This window comes from Urocitellus parryii, chromosome 1 (assembly GCF_045843805.1).
Source record: "Urocitellus parryii isolate mUroPar1 chromosome 1, mUroPar1.hap1, whole genome shotgun sequence".
Taxonomy (NCBI): Eukaryota; Metazoa; Chordata; class Mammalia; order Rodentia; family Sciuridae; genus Urocitellus; species Urocitellus parryii.
The window spans coordinates 59,566,553-59,589,511 of NC_135531.1; the positions used below are offsets into that span (position 1 = coordinate 59,566,553).

The 22,959-nt window shown below is 39.6% G+C and overlaps 1 protein-coding gene across 1 annotated transcript in view; it reads right to left on the minus strand.

Moving 5' to 3' along the window:
• The window catches only part of Fcho2 (FCH and mu domain containing endocytic adaptor 2), a 129,776-nt gene extending 125,427 nt beyond the window's left edge, over positions 1-4,349 (minus strand). Inside the window, exon 1 of the mRNA XM_077800364.1 lies at positions 4,231-4,349. Coding sequence (XP_077656490.1) covers positions 4,231-4,263 — 33 coding nt within the window. The 5' untranslated portion in view covers positions 4,264-4,349. The remainder of the gene's footprint in view (positions 1-4,230) is intronic.
• Between the last annotated feature and the right edge of the window lie 18,610 nt (positions 4,350-22,959).

The window sequence follows — 22,959 nt, forward strand, 5'->3', positions numbered from 1 at the left end:
CTTTATATGTGTAGGGTGAAGACAATCAATAGGTTGTCTGGTTAGAAACCTAAAACTTAAAAGGTTCCCCTTACCTCACACTAAAAAATTTACAAAAAATTTGGGCTGGGGTTGTAGCTCAGTAGTAGAGCTCGTCTAGCATATGTGAGGCACTGGGTTCGATCCTCAGCATCACATAAAAATAAATAAATTAAAAATAAAGTCATTGTGTCCATCTACAACTAAAGAAAAATATTTCTTAAAAAATGTAATGCCACTTTAAACGTGGAGGAGTGAAATTGATGCTGTAAATTCTCAATTTTAAGGAATTATTTCATAAATGACCCTGAACTATGTAAATTTTTAAGTTTTTTTAAACAGACTACTATCAAATTCCCAGAAGCTGGTTATTTAGTTAGTTCCTAGATTTTCCTAGCTCATTTAGATTCCTCTAAAGCTTTTCAAGCTCCAATTTTGAACTTCCAGCCCCAATTTCAGAATGGGAAATAAAATGAAATGCGGTCTATTTTAGTATTTGTTCTCAACAGTGTTGAACAGTATTTGTTCTCAGGCAAAGACTAAAACAAATTACATTTTCATTTCTCTCTAGATTTCAGATATTCACGTTTATTCACATTCCTAATAGGGACAAACAGGGGACATCAAAAATATTACAAAAATATTCAGAAAATAGCTACAAACTGGGCTGGAGTGTAGAGTGGTAGAGTGCTTGCATAGCATGCATTAGGCCCTGGGTTCAATTTTCAGCATAGAAAAATGTTTTTTTAAATAGCCACAAACAAGGCTATGTTCAAAACTTAATTAACAGAAAACAAAATATAACTTTAAAATGTTAAAATACAATTGAAACTATGTTAGCAAACTTAAAAAACATTAATGCATCAAAAATATGCAAAACATTAAAAAGAACAATGTTTTAAACAATCATATATTTAGAAAAGTGTTTCCAGGCCAGGTATGGTGGCTCACATTTGTAATCCAGCAACTCAGGGGGCTGAGACAGAAGGATTACAAGTTCAAAGCCAGCCTCAGCAACTAGCAAGGCCCTAAGCAACTTAGCAAGATCCTGTCTCAAAAAAAAAATTAAAAATTAAAAAGGGCTAGAGATATGTCTCAGTGGTTAAGTGTCCCTGCATTCAATCCCTAAGACCAAAAAAAAAAAAAAAAAAAAAACTGTTTTTAGAGTTGGAGATTCAGCTCAATGATAGCATGCATGAGGTCCTGGTTAATCCCCATCATAGCAAAAAAAGGTGGGGTGGGCTGGGGGAATTTTCCCTGTCTTTTCCTACACAATAAACCACAAAGATTTCAGTGAGAAGGGATGTGCTTCTCCTACAAAGGCCAGGAAACAGCATTGATAGCTGTGTGTGTGTGTGTGTGTGTGTGTGTGTCTGACTGTCTCCCCCCCCCCCCCCCCGCCCCCATATAATAGTAATATGCCTAGAATGTCGGGATCTCCAAGGTCAGAACTCTAAAGGTAAAGACCATGGTTGATGAATTTGCCTTTAACTTAAAAAATAAACAAATAAATGCATAGGGGGATTTAAAAAAAAAAAAAGGTATTCCTAAACTGCCACTGTAAAATTGACAGGCTAGTCCTAAAATTCATATAGAAATGCAAGGGACTTAGAATAGACAAAATAATCTTCAAAAAAAAAGAAGAAAAAAAAAAAAACAGAATACTTTCATTTCCTAACCCCAAACTTATTATACTAAGTTATAGTAGTCAAAACACTGTGGTAGTGGCTAGTATAAGGATAAACAACGAAATAAAATTAAAAATACAAAAGTAAACATATACATCTATACTAAAGCGATGTTTCACAACAGTGCCATTTAATAGAGAAAAAAAGAAAGACTTTTCAACAAATGGTGCTGGAATTGGGTATCTACATGCAAAAACTTAAATTGTACCCATTCCTTGCACCACACACAAAATTTAACTTCCAATGAATCACATACCTAAAATGACCTAAAACTATAACACGCTTACAAAGAAAACCCAGGAGTAAATTTTGAATTAAGCAAAGGCATCTTAGATACAACAAAAGCACAGGTGATAGAAAAGTAAATAAATCAGAACTTACCAAGATTTCATCAAAATTAAAATTATGTGCTGCAAAGGCTGTTTATCAAGATAGTCCACAGAATGGGAAAAATACTTTCAAAACATATATCTGGGGCTGGGGTTTTGGCTCAGTGGCAGAGCGCTTGCCTCACAGGTGTGGGGCGCTGGGTCGATCCTCAACACCACATAAAATGATTAAATAAAAGTATTGTGTCCATCTACAACTAAAACAAAATTTAAAAATATATCTGATTAAAAAAAATGTGTATCCAGAATATAAAAAGAACTTATACAACCAAATAACAAAGAGACAACTTGATTAGGATGTAAACAGGCAATTCTCCAAAGAACATACAAAAATGGAAATAAGCACATGAAAAGATGCTAAATGTCATTAGCCATAGAGAAATGCAAACCAAAACCACAATGAGATGCTACTTCACCTCTCCCCACTATAACTAAAAAGATAACAAGTGTGGATAACCATGTGAAAAACTGGAACCCTGAGACATTGCTGGTGGGATTGTAAAATGCTGCAGTCAGTTTGGAAAAGTTTGGCAGTCCCTTAAAATGTTAAATATAGAGTTACCATATGACCCAGCCATTCCATTCCCAAAAGAAATGAAAACATATGTTCACACAAAAACTTGCACAAAAAAATGTTCATGGCAGCATTATTCATAATCACCAAAGTGAAAAAGAAATGTCCATCACTGATGGAGAAGTAAAATGTAAAATTATCTGGCCATAAAAAATAATTAAGCACTAATACAATTTATGGAGGAACCTTCAAAACATTATGCTAAATGAAAGAAGTCAGTCACAATGGTCCCATTTACATGATAGGTGAAGAACAAACAAACCTAGACAGGCAAAGAGTAGATCATTTGCCTAGAGCAGGACATGGGGAAAATGACAAGTAAATGCTAATGGGTAAAGTGTTTCTTCTGATAAAATTCTTCTAAAATCAATTGTAGTGATGATCTGCACAACTCTATGAAAATATGAAAAAGCATTGAACTGTACACTTTAAATAGGTGCACTGTTTGGAATGTGAATTGTATCTAAATAAAGTAGTTTTAAAAGTAATGTTTAGTATGTATGCAGTGTGTGGAAAACAAGGAACATTCAAGACAAGTAACTATAATTGATTTGATTACTAAGCAAATCTATGCTTGAGACCCTTGGAATTAAGAATTTAACATACCCTCCTTGCAAACTGAGATATTACTCCTTGAAACATTTCTATCTTGACCAAAATAGAATTAAAGTACTTGCAACTGTCAGGTCATTAAAATAAGATTCACTCAAAATACCTGAGTAAACATGTTTCTTTCCTGTACATGGCTGAACTGTGTACTTACTGCCCATTACAGCAAACAATAACTGCAGAAAAACACAGCACGGGGAGACAGAGAAGTCATTCTCAAAGAAGAAACTAATACTAAGTTGAGATATATGGAAAGAATGAGGGAGGGGGGTAAAGAGGGCTAAGGGAAATCTCCATGCATTTAAGCCCAGAGAGTTCATTTACATTAAATTCAACTTTCTTCGAGAGCTTTGTGAACAGGCCTAGAGACAAAGTCCCGGGCGCAGACCCACAATCCAAGCAGAACTGCGAGGCCAAGAGGAAGTGTGGATCCAGCCCAGCCCCGCATTGGCTTGCGTGTGGATACGGTGGGGGGCTGACGCGCTCAGACGCGGGCCTGCGGAGCGGGAAGGCAACGAGCCCCGGCGCTCCCCGGCGCGCGCGCAAGGCTCCGTGCGGGGCCCGTCCTCCGCGTCCGAGCACCGCGCACACCCCGCGCGGTGCGCGCCGGCGCCCGGAGCCTCCGATGGGGCCGGCTCCCGTCTCCCGCCCCATCCGGCGCTTTGTCCCGGCCCCGCCGGCGGTCGGCCCCTCTGTGTCCCAGTCGCGGCTCCGGGGCCCCATTGACAGTCCCCACGCTCAGGAAGGCTGCGAGCCTGGCGGTCCCCACCGGCCAGCGACCCGTCGCCCGCCGGACCTCAGCCAGGCGGGACCCGGGAGGCAGCGGTCCGAAGACGCTCGCCCTACCGGAGAAGCCGCCGCCGCCACCGCCCGAAGCGCACGCAGGCCGAGGTCGGGCGCCTAAAGCCTCGGACTCCGAAACCCACACTTGTTTCCAGCATCCCGCGCTTACCCAAAAATTCTCGACGAAATGCGCCATGACCATCGTGCCGCCGCCGCGCGGGGTTCCGCGTCCGCACCCGCCCGCCGCTGTGTAAACACGGACCCGGCCCCCACGGCGCCCCCGCCTTTCACCGCGGCCGCCGCCTTCTTCCCAAAGACCGGCCCGCACCCTCCAGGGCGCATGCGCCACCTAGCGGCCGCCGCGGCAGGGCGAACTCCTAGACGCCGCGGCCTCGGAGCGCGCATGCGCCTCGGACCCCTGCCCGGGTTTGGTCGCCCTTTGCTCAGCCTGGCGCGGCCAGATTGAGAATTCTCCTGGGAATGGTGAAGAACTGGGTCCCTGAGGAGTCACCCGAAGACTGCCCGCGCCCTTTGCCGCGCAATGGGCTCTGGCCCTGAGACAGAGAAGGGCCCTGCCCACTTCTCCCCTCCTGGTTCTCTTCCCAGGCCTTCGAACAGAGCAAAGACTGGACCCCCTGAGATGGAGGAAACTTGGCGTCTAGCCACCGGAGGAGACTGGGAAACCTTTGGTCAACAGGGTGCCTTTCCTTGACAGGGAGCTAAGAACCAAAACAAAACTATTCGAGCCCGGAAAGGGAGGAACCGCCCAGTGTGGCCAGAGCGCCCTGGAGCTACGCGAGACCCAGCACCAAGGCCGGAGCCGCTGACCTCTAGCACGCCCGGAGCCAGCCAGGCGGGACTGCTGGCCCAGGGCAGGAACGTGACCGAAACGAGCGAGTTTCCCCAACCCAGGCATTCAAAAACAAGTCTCTTCTAGAACGTGTTCATAAAAGTCCATGGTTCTCTTGGCAACTTGTACGCTTTAGAAAAAGAAACAAGTTTTGACATGCCTGTGCCTAATAGAGAAACTAAATCCCCTTCTCATACCTTGCTTTCCAAAGTTAAAAAGAAAAAAAAAAAAAACTTGTGGAAGTCTCAACTACACTGTCAGCAGGTTAGTTAGGTCCAAAATCTGCATGCAGTTCTTGAGGCCAAGCCCCACAAATAAATTTAGTTTTATTATTTATTTTTTAGTAGTTTAACAATATACATCATACCTTCTCAGATCTTGTGGTTTCAAAAGTAATGGACATTATGAGGTAATTTTTCTAGAGAAATTATTTTTATCCGTGCAATAAAAGTTAAAAAACCACAGCTGGCACGGGTGCTCAGGAGGCTGAGGTAGGAGGATCTGGAATCCGAAGCCAGCCTCAGCAACAGTGAGGCACTGTCTCTAAATAAAATACAAAATAGGGCTGGGGATGTGGCTCTGTGGTCAAAAGCCCCTGAAGTCAATCCCTGGTAACCCCGCTCCCCCCCCCCAAAAAAAAAAAATACTTTCATATGGATGAAACTGAAATACTTGTTTTATTTGATAATGGTACTGTATTTATATCTTTTTAAGAATATCTTTTAGAAATAAATATGTAATGATAAGGCGTCTAGGATTTAATTAGAAGTAATTCATGGGGTTGGGGAGAATGAGTAGGCATGAAACAACATTGGCTATTTGAGCCAAAGCAATCCTTAGAAAAGTGAAGCAGGAGGCATAACAATACCAGAACTTAAATTATACTAAAGAACTATAGTAACAAAAATAGGGTGGTATTGGCACCAAAACAGACATGAAAACTAATGGAATGGAAGACACAAACTTACATAAATACAATTATCTCATATTTCACAAAGGTGCCAAAAATATACATTGTTGAGAGCCTCTTTAACAAATGATGCTGGGAAAACTGGAAATCCATATGTAGTAGATGAAATTTAACCCTACCTCTCACTCTGCACAAAACTCAAAGTGATTCAAAGACCTAAGATTAAAGACCAGAAACCCTGCATCTGCTAGAAGAAAATGTAAGCCCAACCCTCCTTGTTAAGGAACTAACTTCCTTAACAAGACTACTAAAGCGCAAGAAGTAAAATAAAAATAAATGGGATGGCATCAAATTAAAAAGCTTTTTCACAGCAAAGGAAACAATCAGGAATGTTAAGAGAAAGCCTACGAAATGGGAGAAAAATCTTTGCCACCTGCTCCTCAGATAGGGCATTAATATCCAGGATATTCCAAAAACTCAAAAAACTTAATACCTCCCCAAAAAAAAACAATGATTGATACAATTGATGCTATTATAGCTGGGAATTTCTCAAAAGCTATTAAAAAAAAAAAAACCCTCAATGCCAAAAAAGCAAATGATGCAATCAATAAATGGGCAAAGGAACTGAACAGACCCTTCTCAAAAGAGGAAATACTAATGGTCAGGAAATATATGAAAAATGTTCAATATCTCTAGCAATTAGAGAAATGCAAATTAAAACTACAACTACACTGAGGGGCTGGGGTTGTGGCTCAGTGGTAGAGTACTCGCCTAGCATGCACAAGGCACTGCGTTCGATCCTCAGCACCACATAAATGTAAAATAAAGTTATTGTGTCCACCTAAAACTTAAGAATAAATATTTTTAAAAATTACACTGATATTTCATCTCTAGTCAGAATGGCAACTAGCAAGAATACAAATAACAATAAATGTTGGCAAGGGTGTCAGGGAAAGGGTACACTCATATGTTTTTGGTGGAACTGCAAATTAGTACAACCAACTTTCCACAACATTGGGAAAAATAGTATGGAGATTCCTCAAAAATCTACGAATTAGGTTGGGGCTACGGTCACTGCACATGAATGTTTATAGCAGCACAAGTCACAATAGCTAATCTATGGAGCCAATCTAGATGCCCTTCAACAGATGAGTGGATAAAGAAAATGTGATACATATACACAATGAATATTACTCAAGATAAACATTCTGTGTAAGGATTTTTAGGGCAAAAACATGATGTGTTGTAATTGGCCCATATAAGTTGTGGAACTTTATAAACAGTGATTAAGGTGACTATGTTTCAGATAAGATGATGTAGTATAAGAAGAATGTGGGTATCAGTCACCTTCTGTCCTCTCAAGTGAGGTTTCCAGGGATGCACAGATACTCTGGCAGAGCATAGATAGATAAGACTCTGAGAGGGTAACACTCACATACCTTAAAGTGTTTGTGCTACACACATTTAGCCCTTGCTTATCCAAATACATTTTCATATTATTAAAAAGTGACATAGATAACAACAGAGTACAATTTACTGCCAATAATACCTGTCAACTCATAGTCACTTAGGAAGTGTTCAGTGAATGCATGGATGATTAAGCCTGTAAGAAATGTCAAGGTGGATGAGTCCTTGGGTATGCAATAATTCCATTCTTTTACTCATGCTCTTAAATATTTGCTTATAGAAAATATCATTATTTAAGTCCAACTTGGTTTAATTTTCCCATATTACTTTAAATATTTTCAAAAGAATTCTTTTGAGCTTGAGCATACACACACACACAAACACACACACACTATATATATAGCATGTGAGTGTTACCCTCTCAGAATGTGTGTGTGTATATATGTATGTGTATATATATGTATGTGTATATATGTGTGTGTATATATGTATATGTGTGTGTGTGTGTGTGTATAGTTGAACACAATACCTTTATTTATTTATTTTTTTATGTGGTGCTGAGGATTGAACCCAGTGCCTCACACATGTAGGGGAGCTCTCTACCACTGAGCCACAACACCAGCCCCTTGAACATACTTCTTAAAGGATAGTGTATTTTGTAATAAAAATAAAATAAATTTTGACTTAGCAGGAGATCTCCTTTTGGGAAGAGACTCTTAAACAATTTGACCTTTTTTTTTTGGGTGTACCCATCACCAAATTTATCTTCTACTTAGGGTCTCTCTCAAATGACACCTACCACCAACACATTGGCTTCCAGGGGCTGCTGCTGCTTCCCCTAAACTCTGACCCAAGCATGTACATGTACATTATAGTCCAAACCCATTCATGCAGTGTTAAAACATAACTTGATAAATGGTAGTATATATGAGAGGGAAATTTTATACAAAATATCCCCAATCTAAATTCTTTCATTTAAAAAATGACTTGCCTTCAAGATTTAAGGGCTCGATCTCTTAGGCAAGGCACTCAGGGCACTTCTACCTTTCCACTCCTTGATATGAACTCCCCTTTTCAAGCCTGGGCTCATACCTCAAAGCACATTAATCAACATTTAGTACCAAGGACCATTGTCTCATAACTGCATTGAAAACTAGTTCCATCTCAGAAGAATTGGCTATAAAGTAAAACACATTTTCCTATTTGTTTTCAATATAGTTTTGTAAATGTACTTCTACTTGTCCCCAGAATGAGAGTAACAGAAATTATTTCCTAATAACTTCTGTTTCCTATTGATTCCTTCAATAGGCAGCATCCTGTATCAGATGCAGTAGTTCTTCTCTGTACTTATCTTGTGCTTGACAGTAACAAGTGGCAAAAGAGTTGAGCTTCACTAAAAGGCTAAAGAGAAATAGGCAGATCTCAGAAGTTTGGAATTTTCGTTTCTCCCCATTCAATTGCAGCACAGTGAAAGCAAAATCTTAGCAGATGGTAGCCAGGCAGGCTTCTATGAGGACCACAAGAAACATGTTAATGGAACTGCAAAATAGAGCTAAACCTATCCCTGTGGGCAACCTTCTCAGTTCAGAGCAGCTGGCCAAGCATACCTTTCTTCTCTCCTAAGTACACCTGAACTTGACAGCACACTTCCTGATATGGCACCATCCCTTCTACCAGAATGATATGTACTTTCCCAGGGGCTCCCTTAACTGGCAATTGTAGAAGAAACACAAAAGCATCTGGCAGGTTGTTCAAGGGTGTACACTGCTAGTGACCACAAAGAACACAATGAGGGCATCTAAAACAAGAAAAGAGAATGTACTAAATTACAGAATCAAAAGGTAATAATATTACAAAAACATGCAGGAATGTTTGTCATTAATGTTAAGTGGAAAGGCAGAAGACGACATGGAAAACATTAACATTACAAAATGTAAAAATGTGCACATAAACAGACAAAAATAAAACATGGAAAAATAAACAATGTATATGTTTAGAGTGGTGAAATTACAAAAATTATTAAACATTTAAAATTTATTTTGATATAATAACATTGTACAATTTAAAGAGCAATCTTTGTTCTTTATTTTTGTTTAAATATAAATGTGATTGGGTATAATCATCTTTAACATCTTTCAGTAACTATTATTTAGTCAATAACATTTATTGAGCACTTGTTAAAATAGAAAGACTTTCTGCTCTTAAGAAAATCACAATCTAATATAGACTCATGATGCAGATGATAAAAATAATGACATTTTAACAATAATATGCATGAAAAAGTGCCTGGCACATACTTGGCAACCAATGAACATTTGTTAAATGAATAAATTAATGAATCACTGTTCCAGAAGGGTAACCTCAAAGAAATTCAATTTGTGCTTCTTTTTCTTCCTTCCTTCCTTTCTTCCTTTCTTCTGTATTTTTTCTCTTTTTTCTTTTTTATAAGAAAACTGCTCTAGATTCTCTGAGAGTATCCGTTTAGCACAGGGATTGTGGGTCCATGGAATAGTAGAGCCCATAGCAACTCTAAAACAGTCCCTGGAACCAGGTGGCTCCCTAGGAGAAAATTGCTTGTACAAACTGGAAGAACAGAGTACCAGGCATTGTACCATAAAAGCCCAAGCAAAAGGCACTCTTGGTTGAGCTAAAAGTGGAGGAAGTATGCATGGTCATCTTTGAAGACCCACTGAGGACTGGACAGGAATCTGAGTTCACCAGTTGCTATGGTTAGTCCCCCAGAAGTCCATGTGCTGGTTTCCAGTATGAAGGTATTAAGGTAGTGGAATCTGTAAGAGTTGGGGCCTAGTAGAAATAATTGGGTTGTGGGAACACCACCCATAAGGGCTCATGGGACTGGATTTTTTCCTGTTGTCTAGCACCTCCTCCCATGAGTCCCTTTTCCTCATACTCTGCTTATACTCTCACTCATGTACCTGCCATGGTGATGCCATCTGCCAGGAGATCCTCAAAAGAGCTGAGCAAATGCCTGTGCCATGCTCTTGAACTTCCAGAGCTAGGAGCTAAACAAACCTTTCTTCTTTCTAAAGTATCCAGCCTCACCAGGCATGGTGGCCCATGCCTGTAATCCTAGTGACTGGGATTACAGGAAGATTGGACCTCAAATTCAAGCCAACCTCAGCAACTTTAGTGAGACCCTGTCTTAAATAAAAATTAAAAAGGATTTGGGATGTAGTTCAGTGGTAGAGGGCCCCTGGGTTTAATCCCCAGTACTGCAATAAAATAAAATATTCAGCCTCAATTATTTTGTTATAGCAACAGACCAAGATTCCAGTAGACTGGCACCTTCTTCCCACTTTGTAGTTTAACAGTGGTCCTCTTTATGCTTTGAGTATAGCCCTTGCTGCTCTGCCACTGAAACTTATTTTTAAAATGGATATGATTTTTTTCCTTGCTCTCTCCCTGCTCTTCCCTAATCTCTCCTCCTCCCTAATCTCAGAGGAAACAGGATTACCTTTCTTCCCCATCCTAGGTAGAATTATCTGTCCCTGCTTACACATCCACCATAGGAACAAAGTAACCCAGACTTTGGGGATGGTACCAGAGGATCTCAGAAGTGACTATCTCCCAAATGAACAAGTGAATTACAACTCCAGACAGAGAACACATGGAATGTAGCCTTTGAGTTACCTCTTTAAAAGCCCCCTGTTCCTATTGATGGGCAGTAACGGGGGCGATGGCCAGTATCTCATTGGGGGTGTTTCTCTTCCTGTTGAGGAAGGTGTAAGCCATCTGAAAACTTAAAGTCTCAAATAATTAGTGAAGAACAAAACACAAGTAGTCAGAAATATATTTACAAAAAGGAGAACCCCTGATAGATCTAGTCCACATGGTTCTGGAACTAGACAAAGGGAGAATGTCTCCAGTGGTTTATTTAAGGAGGTACATCAAAGGTACATAAGGGGGCTGGGGGTGTGGCTCAAGCGGTAGCGCGCTTGCCTGGCATGCGTGCGGCCCGGGTTCGATCCTCAGCACCACATACCAACAAAGATGTTGTGTCTGCCGAGAACTAAAAAATAAATATTAAAAAATTCTCTCTCTCTCCTCTCTCACTCTCTCTTAAAAAAAAAAAAAAAAAAAGGTACATAAGGTTTCAAGGACCAAGTCTTGCTTGTGATGTCTTGCAGTCAGCAGGTTGATATCTTGGCAGGTCTCGCCCTTCTCAGGTGCTGTGTGGGCCATGGCAGAGCTGGATAGAAATTCACACTGTCCCTGGGCAATTGGCCAGAGAAAATGTCCACTGGTCATTCCAAACACCAAATGTCTCTATCCATTAGGCTTCGATGCACGGTGACTCACATGCAACCCATGGATGGATCATGACAGGGCAGAATCCTTTGAGACAGGAGTGCCCCTTGTTTCTCCTTTGCTAGCAAAGCAATAAGCCTTCTTTTTCCTTTTTCTCAAAACCATGTCCTCATTATTGGATTGGCACGGGGGACAAGATCGAGCTTTTGGCAACAGCAGCACCAGATTTCAGCAGTAACAGTATACCAGTGGCCTCATGTATATATTTATTTAACAAACATTATCGAACACCTATTATGAAGTAGGCCATCTTCTAGACACTGGGGATACAGTGGTAAACAAGGCAAATAATTTTGCTGCTCTCCTGGCACTTAATGTGAGAAGACAGCCCACAAGGATATAAATGAGACCTTTTTGGGTAGGGATATATGCTAGGAAGTATAATTAAAGTCGATTATAGTAGGGAGAGGGGGGCATCTTCTTCATCTAGAGAGGTCAAAAAGTCCTCTCTGAGGAAGTGATGTTTGGGTATAGACCTGGATATGCTAGAGGAAGGAAACAGTCATGCAAAGATCTGCAGAGAAGTCCATGTTGAAGATCGACGATAAAACTCAATGAAGTTCATTTGCTCAGGTACTTGGAGAAGAGACCAAGAGAAGCTAGAGTGCAGTGATCAAGCAGAGGGTCTAAGATGAGGTCAGAGAGGGAGGCAGAGTCAAGAAAGCCAACAGAGAGTTTTAAAGCAGCAGAATGTTATGATCTGATTGTGTTTTTAAAAGATCCGCATTGACTGCTCTGTGAAAAGGGACTGTAGTGGGACAATAATTGGAAGGGCACTTAAAAGACTATAGAGCACTTGGTTAGCATTTGTGAGGCCCTGGGTTCCACCCCCAGCACTGAGGGTGGGGGCGGGAGGGATTTAATAGTCCTGACAAGAGAAGTTGATGGCAGAGACTAGGTGACAACAGTGAAAGTGGCCAAAGTGATCAGGCTCTAGATCTGTTTAGATTGTAAATCTGACAGCACATAAATGGATTGGACACAGGGTATGAAGTGGAGAAAGAAATCAGGGATGATTCTAGGAATTGTGCCTGAGCACCTAGGTATAAATGGTGCCACATAGATGGAAAGAATATGGAGAGGAGCTGGTTTGGATAAAGAGAAGGAAACTCCAGTGTTCTATTTTGAACTCATTATGTTTGAAGTGCCTATTGGAATTCCAAGTGGAAATGTCAAACAGGCAATTGAATATATGATTCTGGAGCTCAGGACCGAGGTTGCATTTCAAACATAAATTGAAGATTCATCAGCAAATATCAGATAAGGCTTGATGAGATCACACAACGAGAAAGGAGGAGGGCTGGGATGTCACTTAGTGGTAGACCATGTGCCTAACTTGCACAAGGCCTTGGGTTGGATCCCCAACCTCCAAAGAGAAAAAGAGAAGGGTAGTGAGGGGGGCGGGCAAGAGTAAAGGAGAGAAAGGAGGAAGAGAAAGATAGAGGCTGTGGAACTGAGGGAAAGTCTTGAGACATTCCTACATTTAGAGGCCAGAAGTAGATGAGTCAGAAAAGAAAATTAATGTAAAGTACAAGAAGTATCAGGAAAAAAGAACATGGAAGCCAAGAGTAGAGAATGTTTTAAGTGGACAACAGATGACAAATATTGAGAAATGGCCAATGGACTTAGTGATAGGGGGCAGCCCTGGCAGGTGTTGATCCTTTAAAATGGTGGAGGCATAAATCTGATTGAAGTAGGCTGAAGAAAGAAGAGGAAGTAGACAGGCAGGTGTAGACAACTCCCTCAAGAAGCTCTGCTGTGACAGGGAGCAGAATAGGCAGGTATTGGAGGGAATAAGGAAGAAAGGGAGAAGCAAGAAGGAAGGACAGAGCCAGGCACAGTGACACCGCCTATAATTGAGGCTGCTTGGGAGGCTGAGGCAGAAGGATTGTGAGTTCAAAACCAGCCTCAGCAAAAAGCAAGGCGCTAAGTAGCTCAGGGAGATCCTGTCTCTAAATAAAATATAAAAAAGGGCTGGGATGTGGCTCAGTGGTTGAGTGCCTCTGAGTTCAATCCCTGGTGCCAAAAAAAAAAAAAAAAAAAAGGCAAGCGTGGGTGGCAAAGAGAATGAGCCCAAGAGATGGGAGATTATTGTAGAAATGATCTTGAGGAGAGGAAAGAACATGGGAATCCATAGTAAAAGTGGAAATTTAAGAAGGTATTTCTAGATTTCTAGCTGGGTAATAAGTCTAACAGGGTCTTGACCAGTTAATCAGAAAAAAATAAGAATTTTAACTGTGTGGTATTTTTAGTTTTGCATATTAAAAGCATCCTTCATGTAAGGATTCAATTCTCACATCTTTATTGAATTTTCACATTGACCTTGTGAGGTCACTACTATTATCCCAGTTTTACAGATGAGAAAATATGATCCAAGAGATTGAGGTCATATAACAATTATGTGAGAAAGTGCTCCTGATTTAGTAGTACAAGAGAGACATGATGGGCTGAGGTTGTGGCTCAGCGGTGGAGCGCTCACCTAGCACGTGCGAGGCTCTGGGTTTGATCCTCAGCACCACATAAAAATAAATAAATAAAACAAAGGTGTTGTGTCCAACTACAACTAAAAAATAAATATTTAATAAAAAAGAGAGAGACATGAGAAAAGTGTGATAGAAGGAAGGAAGGCAGGCCTCAAGAAACAAAACAGATCAGAAGAAGAGAAAGATTTCAGGGTGGAAGTTTAACTCATCCACCAGAGCTTTAATTGGTAGGGTTATTTTGTTGTTGTTGTTTTATTTTAAACTGGTGGGTCTGGTATTTATCAGTTTTCATATTCTTTTCATGAAGAGATTTTTTTTTTCTTTTTTGAAGCAGAGTCTCATTAAGTTGCTGAGGCTGACCTTGAACTTGGGATCCTCTGCCTCATTCTCCTGAGATACTAGGATTAGGGATGTGCATCAGCTGAGCTCTCTTCCTTTGGGACTCTCTCCCTAAATTCAGGTGCTATACATGGATATGAATGCTAATAAAAACTCCATAAAATTTTTAAGGAATTTAATTTGCAATCTAGTATTTAAAAAGCCTTTTATCTCTTGTCTGTCCTGAAGCATACAAGAAATATAATTATTCAAAATCTCAGAGTTGAGACAAAATCTAGGGTTGACTCACCCTAAACAGGACATCTGGTCATTGTATTAAAACCCAGTCCTTTTTGATTGGTTGAAGGAAATAGAAAACCAAATCAGCCTGTAAACATGGCTGTAATGTCCTCTATCAAAATCCTTAAGAATAAGCACTAACTTCTGATGAACTATTTGCAGGAAGGAATTACTCTGAGTCAATGTGGCTAGATTCAAAGGCAAGGAAATAAGGGCTAGAGGGTGCGTGGCTCAGAGGCAGAGCACCTGCCCAGCACCTGTACATACACATAAATAGGTAAGAAAAAAACATTTTTTTTGCCATTGGATGGCATCTGCTTTTATTTTTCTGTACAGTGTTTCAAGAACAAACTGTCACCAAGTAGTTATATTTTTTTCTCATTAAGGTCTAGAAAATGTATGTTATTTTTTTCTTCCCACCTCCCACATGGCTGCTAAAAATCACTTTTTTATTCAAAGCTGTCTTCAAATTATGTTCTCCAAAATAATAAAGTTACCAAACCATTGCTTTCTGTATAATCTGTCTTATATTGCTATTCTCTCGTCCATATTCATGGATAGATAGATCCTTTAGATCGAGTAGTTTATATCTTGTCACAAAAACCTGTTTTTGTGCAAAAATACTGTTCTTTGTAACTTCTTTTTTGCTTTGTTTTGCTTTCCCCTTGAAGGCTTATGCATTTGTATTGGTGGATGTGTATGGGGAACAAGGAACATTTATTTTTCTTTCTTTACTTTTAAAAGTATACCATTTCTGCACGTGGTGGCACATGCCTGTAATCCCAGCAGCTCAGGAGGCTGAGACAGGAGGGTCTTGAGTTCAAAGCCAGCCTCAGCAATAGCAAGGCACTAAGCAACTCAGTGAGACACTCTAAATAAAATACAAAATAGGACTGGGGATGTGTACTTACCACACTTAAAAAAATGATACAAAAGATGGTGGAATGAGATGGACATCATTACCCTAGGTACATGTATGAAGACACGAATGGTGTGACTCTACTTTGCATACAACCAGAGAAATGAAAAACTGTGCTCCATTTGGTACTATGAACTGAAATGCATTCTACTGTCATGTATAACAAATTAGAACAAATAGATAAATAAGATTTTTAAAATAATACAAGTATATGAGGTAATACATATGTTAATTAGCTCAATTAAGTCATTCCACAATGTACACATGTTTCAAACTGACATGTTGTTCATGATAAATATACACATTTTTGTCAATTAAAAATTAATTTAGGAAACTGGGGTTGTGGCTCAATGGTAGAGTACTTGCCTAGCATGTGTGAGGCACCAGGTTCAATTCTCAGCACCACATATAAATTAATAAAATAAAAGTCCATTGACAACTAAAAATATTTTTAAAAATTAATTTAGGGTTGGGGGTATAGCTTGGTGATAGATTGCTTGCCTAGCATGCAAGAGGCCTGGGTTCAGTTTCCAACAGTGCAAGATAATAAAAAATAAGAAAAAAAAACATTTTTTTTTTAAATAGCAGATGAGGGACCATAAAGAATATAGCTCTGGGGGCTGGGGTTGTGGCTCAGCAATAGAGCGCTCACCTAGCACATGCAAGGCCCTGGGTTCGATCCTCAGCACCACATAAAAATGAATAAAATAAAGGTACTGAGTGCAACTACAACTAAAAATAAATATTTTTTAAAAAGAACATGGCTCTGGAATAAACTGCCTGAGTTTTTATCTTGGCTCTGACACTTATGAACTCTGTGACCTTAGGGAAGTTACTTAACCACTCTTGTGATTCCATTTGCACATCTCTATAAAGTGAAAATTATAGCATCTACTTCAAAGGAATATAAGGACTAAATGAACTAAAATAAACAAAGCACTGAGAACACTGCCTGTTTTATAGTAAATACAATAATTGTAAACTATTAATATCACGGAGAGCAGGGAATGGTGCAGGGTTGCTATTTCAGAGAGAATTTTCAATGTAGATTTTACCTAAGAAGAAAAATTAAGTGAAGGAGAGAGGGTCTTATTGTGTCTGGAAGAAGAAACTACCAGGCAAAAGGAAAAATTTATGCAAAGAGAAACAATGAGGTTGGTATGGCTTGAGCAGAATTATTAGGTAAGAGTTATAGAAAAAAGGTAATCCAGGCACGTTGGTTCACGCCTTTAATCCCAGTGGCTTGGGAGACTGAGACAGGAGGAGCCAGAGTTCAAAGCCAGCCATAGCAATGGCGAGATGCTAAGGAACTCAGCGAGACCCTGTCTGAAAATAAAATACCAAATGGGGCTGGGGATGTGGCTTAGTGATGGAGTGCCCCTGAGTTCAATCCCCTGTACCAAAAAGAAAACAAGGTAAAAGAATAGAGTCAGGTCAGATCACCTAGGACCCTGCAGAATATTTCAGGTGGTCTTCTAAGAGTGATGGGAAGTTATCAGAGCTCTTCCAGCAAAGCAGTATCATAACCTAATGCTTAGAAGGACCATTCTAGCTTCTATGTGAAAGAGACTATAGAGGAACAAGATGGCTGGTTATTAAATATTACCAACACATCACTGAATTCAAGATATATTAATACCATATGTAGAAACAAGGGGTAGAACAAAATGCATAATATATTACCATTTGCATAAAAAAGAAATCTGGCTGGGTGTGGTGGTGCACACCTATAATCCCAGTGGCTTGGAAGGCTGAGGCAGGAGAATCTCAAATTGAAAACCAGCCTCAGCAAAAGCGAGGCACTAAGCAACTCAGTGAGACCCTGTCTCTAAATAAAATACAAAATAGGGCTGGGGATGTGGCTCAGTGGTCGAGTACCCTTCAGTCCAATCCCTAGCACCCCCTATCCCCACCCCCTGCAAAAAAAAAAAAAAGGGTTGGGGATGTGGTTCATCTTTGTTGGTATGTGGTGCTGAGGATCGAACCCGGGCCACACGTATTCCAGGCGAGCGCGCTACCACTTGAGCCACATCCCCATCCCGGGGATGTGGTTCGGTAGTCATGCGCCCCTGGGTTCAATCCCTGGTACCAAAAAAATTTTTAAAAAGAAATCGGTTTATGTGTATATAGATGTAAACATTTTACAACTATACCTGAACATCTATACACACAATCTATGTTTATTTCATATGTCTTTGTTTGCATATAAACATACTATCTCTGGAAGAAATGACATTAAGAAACTGGTAATAGTGGTCCTTTGAAGAGGAAAACTAGATGATAGTAGTAGGAAGACTGGCTTTCACATCTTTTGAATTTTGCTCTGTGTGAATGTACTGACTGCCTCATTAAAAATACACAAACTTTAACATTAAAAGCAAAGAAATGATTCAGAGTCATTTTGCCCAAATGTTAAAAATGGTGGTAGAACTGGGGTTGAAGGATAGAACTTAACCAAAGATATGAAAATAGACTAGATGCTTGACAGGAAAAAAACACCAACCTTACTACAAAGGTACTAGCTAGCACGTGTTAAATAAATAAATAAAACAAAAAAGGTTTTCCTGTGGCCTTTTACTTGGATAACAATTTCAACTGTATACAATTATTACATAATACTTTACTTCCTTGATTTTATACAATCATTATACTGCTTCCCAGCAGTGAGAATCTGTGATATCTACAGCTTGCCTAAATTATTTTCTCTTTTTTTACTTGCTTTTCTGAATCTGCCTATACAAAATTTATTTTTTGAGTCAAGTAAATTTATTATATCTTGTCATAGATATTCCACATGCATATTTTTTCTGTTACTCTGTGTAATGTAGGATAGACAAAACTATAACATAGACCCCCCTCAAAAGAAGTGGTACTGGGGCTGGGGATGTGGCTCAAGCGGTAGCGCGCTTGCCTGGCATGTGTGCGGCCCGGGTTTGATCCTCAGCACCACATACAAAGATGTTGTGTCCGCCAATAACTAAAAAATAAATATTAAAATTCTTTAAAAAAAAAAAAAGAAATGGTACTAATAAAATGGAAGTTTATTTCTCCTTAAGGTAATAGTCTGTAGCAGGTATTCCATATATAAGACAAAAAACTCTTCTCCTTACAGAATCAAGGACTCTAATCATTTGTCCAACTCTTTAGATGAAGGAGAGAACAGATTTTGGTATCTGGCAAAGAGAGATTTTGCTAATAATAAATTGTGTCTCTTCATCAGTTGATATGTCTTTTATTTATGGAATATTCTTTTGAATTCTCTCTTAAATAGTATCTTTAAATACTCACTTGAAATAAATTAGGTATCTTATTTCAGTGAAAATACCCATCATGCAAATATAGATATTCCTTTCCTTGCCTTTCATAATTATTTTTCTCATTAATCCACTTTAACTTGTAAAATTTTTCATTTTTTACAATCCTGACCTTTTTGTACCTCCCTGTGTTTTTTAAAAACATATTTTTAGTTATACATGGACATAATATCTTTGTCTATTTATTTATCTTTTTGTGATGCTGAGGATCGAACCCAGTGCCTCACATGTGCGAGGCAAGCACTCTGCCACTGAGTCACAACCCCAGCCCTCCCTGTGGTTTTGACAATGTGTATTTTCCTCTGTGTTGTTTCCCACATCATTTTCACCTTTGCAAGTTTACATTTTCTTTCCAGTTCTCCATGGGCCCACCTGTCTCCTCTTTCATCTTCCCTATGCTCTTATATTAATGCTTCATGTTCTTGTTTTATGGAGTTGAATTTTATAGAGAAGAATTATTTATTTATTTATTTATTTATTTATTTATTTATTGGCAGTGCTGGGGATTGAACCCAGGGCCTTGTGCATGTGAGGCAAGCACTCTACCAACTGAGCTATATAGAGATGAATATTTAAAAGTTAATTCATTACAATTTGGCCTCCATTTTTTATCTGCTGCGGAGTGAGACTGCTTCATCTACCTTTTGCTTTGCCAGGGTTTGGGTTGCCCTGCCCCCAACCAACACATCCATTTCCTCTTTTTATAGTTCCTATGTTTTTGTTTTGTTTTTAATAACCTTAAGTAGGCAAATTTTTAATTTCTGGAGTTTTGTGTGAGAGAGTCCAGGATTGTATTCATAGTCAGCAGAAAGTCTTGTAACAGAATTTTTTTGTATAAATCAGTTTCTTTCACTTTTCCATCACTGCAGCCTCATGAGGCCAGCACCAAAGGGATATCACAATGCAGTCTTTCTCCTCTTCTCACTCCTTAATGGTGGATTACTTCCTAAAAAATATGATTAGTCTATGATATTTCTTGCTCAAACCTACTTCCTCAGCTTTTTCTCAGTACCCATTGTCCCTACCACTATTATTGAAAAAAAAAAAAAAAAAAAAAAAACAGAGTCTTGATTTTTTTCATCTTAGTTTGGAGTCACAGGCTCTGCTGGCTTTTTCTCAGACTTGCAGCCCTGGACTCTCAGGGCTCAGTCCTTCTGCCTAGTTCAGGTTCAATATCTTCTAGTTTCACCAGAGGTGGTGTTGGCATTACTGGTTTTCATTATTCTTAATATTTTTGACTAATTTCTAAAAGGAGAGGCAGAAAAGACCTAACTTTTCTTTGTTAATATCTGGATACCTTTGGAAGATTGTTTGTTTTAATTTTGCTGGACATTTAATATACCCTTTTAATCTAAGTCCTTCTTTTGTTCTGGGAAATGCTCTTTTTTTATGTCTTTTGATAATTTCATTTCTTTTTATTATACTCAAAGTCCATACCTGTATAATTTTCTTCTCTCTTTCTCCTCTCTTTTTTCTCTCTCAATATCATTTTGGAAGAATCTCTCAGCTAAGTTTTCCTACTCCTTAATTGCATGTTCAGCCCAACTATTGGATTTAACAAAGATATTTTTAAATTTCCATAAAGTCTGATTGTGTTTCATGGTATCTGACTCTTATTTGGATCTGATAGGCTTTCAAGTACCTCTGAGGATATTAACTATTCAAATTTAAAGTTTTTATGTTTCCATTACCTGTTTCAGAGTGAGCTATTTGGAGTCATTGGATTTGGTGTTCAATTTCATACTTTTGGTTTCCCCAAAATGTTGAGTCATGGGTTTCTGTCCCTATTTGTAAGTGCATTTTCTCACTTCAAATGAGAACTGTTTACCTGGCAGTAAGTGCAAGCTTTGATTATGGACCCTAACTTCTGGGGTTAGGCAAGAATAGGCAGACTATGCAGGTAACTTCCCTTCTGAGCATGATTTCCCTGACTCTCCAGGGCATTGTCCTTTTTTCTCTAACCTTAGCTTACTCTGCAGCTGTGGTATGCTGGTAAATGTTTAACAATCACCTCTGGGATGGAGGGGGCAAGTCCTAATTTGCAGCCTTTCTGAGTTTCCATGCATGTAAATTCTCCTACCCTAGCTAATTTTGAACTAGCAATAAAACACCACTGAATGGGGGTGTTGGGAAGATATGTGCAATAGATTCCCAAAAATCTGATTTCATTCACATACTGCCCATTCAGGGGCTGCTGTGATGACTATTTTATAAAACTACCCTGAAATTTTGTCTGCACCAGACAATGAAACTCACTTCTCTAGGACTGATTCCAGGAGCTGGTGGCATTTTAAGTGAGTGAGTGGCTCAGTTATTAATCTCTTTGGTTAACTGAGGCCCTGTTTTCGTTAGTGGTTTTTAGGTTCTTCTGCCCTGCAAGATTGTCCTGCCAATTGTTTCTTATGTTTTCATATTCTTTTTAAAAATTCCTGATTGTTATTACTTTGATAAAAGCACCCCTTTTGTTTTTTTCCTGTGCTGTTTTGAACCTTTTTCAAAAAATTTCTTTGCAATTTCAATGGAATTTGGAGTAGGAAGGGAAAGCGGAAGTCCTTCTATTTCTTGCCTTAACTTGTTTTCATCAAAAGTCACTTCCTCTTATGTGTCAGAGGTCAATTCTCCTCCCATGATCACTGGTTTTTCTGTAAGCTCAGTATCTTGAATGACTGTTTGACTAAGAAGGACTGCTGACTTCTAAGATGCTTCTGAGGAAACTTGAGTACTTGATTGAGGATGTTTGCCTCTACATGGAAGCCATGCACCCTGGCCACACAGGAACAACCCTGGGCTGAAGCTCGGGGCATGGGGTGCAGTCTTCCTCAGGCAGTCAATAAAAAAAGAATCCATGTGAGTACTTTCCATTCTCATATGTCAAATGAGGAGACTTGCCAGATTCACTAAGTAGGTATTTAAAAGTGGTTTGCCCCCGTTCTCTACCACATGACTCTGGTTGATGCTACTTGGACCCCAACACTTGAAAGGGTTTCTCTGATCAGGAGCCATTTTTACTTTACTATGAAAACCTCCAAAATAAGGGTTGTTATCACCCTCAATTTACAGATGCAGAAACTGAGACATTTCAGGATCAATAAATAGTTGAGACAGGATTGAAAGCCAAGTTTTGTGATAATCATGATGAGTTAGCAGTGGTGGTGGGTAGATGTGTGGTAGGTGTATAGGTGGGTATGTAGTGGCTTTCCCTCTAAAGGAAATCTTTCAACTCACTGTGAAACAACCAGGGAGCTACAGTTCCCTAGGTCCTTCACAGGTTTGCAGCTCATCAGTGAACTCAGCAGACGATGTCCCATGCCACATTATAAGAGGCAGATTTTCAGCCTGCTTATCTTCTTTTGATAAAATGTGTTCTCCCTACATGGTAAAAGCACTCTTACCCCACATGGTCTTCTTACAATGCTGATACTATTCCCAGAGGTGGGATCCATATTTCTTCCCCTTGATACTGGACAGCAATGTGATCACAGTGGAATTAAAACTAGGTGGCATATGAGGTGAGGTCATAAAAAGCAATGCAACCTCCATGCAGTTCTTTTAGGATACTTGATATTGAAACTCAACCATTGTGTTGTGGAGAAACCTTTAGCTCATGAGGAAGTCCAGTAACAAAAGTCCAAGGCTCATATCTCCGGCTGATTTCCCACACTGAAGGTACCCCAAAGTTGCCAGTCCTATGAATGAGACTTTTTTTTTTTTTTTTTTTTGGTAGTAGGGATTGAACTCAGGGGCACTCAACCACTGAGCCACCTCTCCAGCCCTATTTTGTATTTTATTTAGAGATAGGGTCTCACTGAGTTGCTTAGCACCTTGTCATTGCTGAGGCTGGCTTTGAACTCTTGATCCTCCTGCCTCAGCCTCACCCAGGTCAGCTTGAATGAGACATATTGAAAGTAGATTCTCTAGATCCCAGACCAGCCACTTTGGCAGAGTTGTGCTTTCCGTTCAAGCTCTGTCTGAATAGTAGATTTATGAGAAAAAATAAAGGATTGTTGTTGGATATTATCTGTTTGTCAACCTAAAATAAAAAAACTTCATCTCATAGGTGGGACTTTT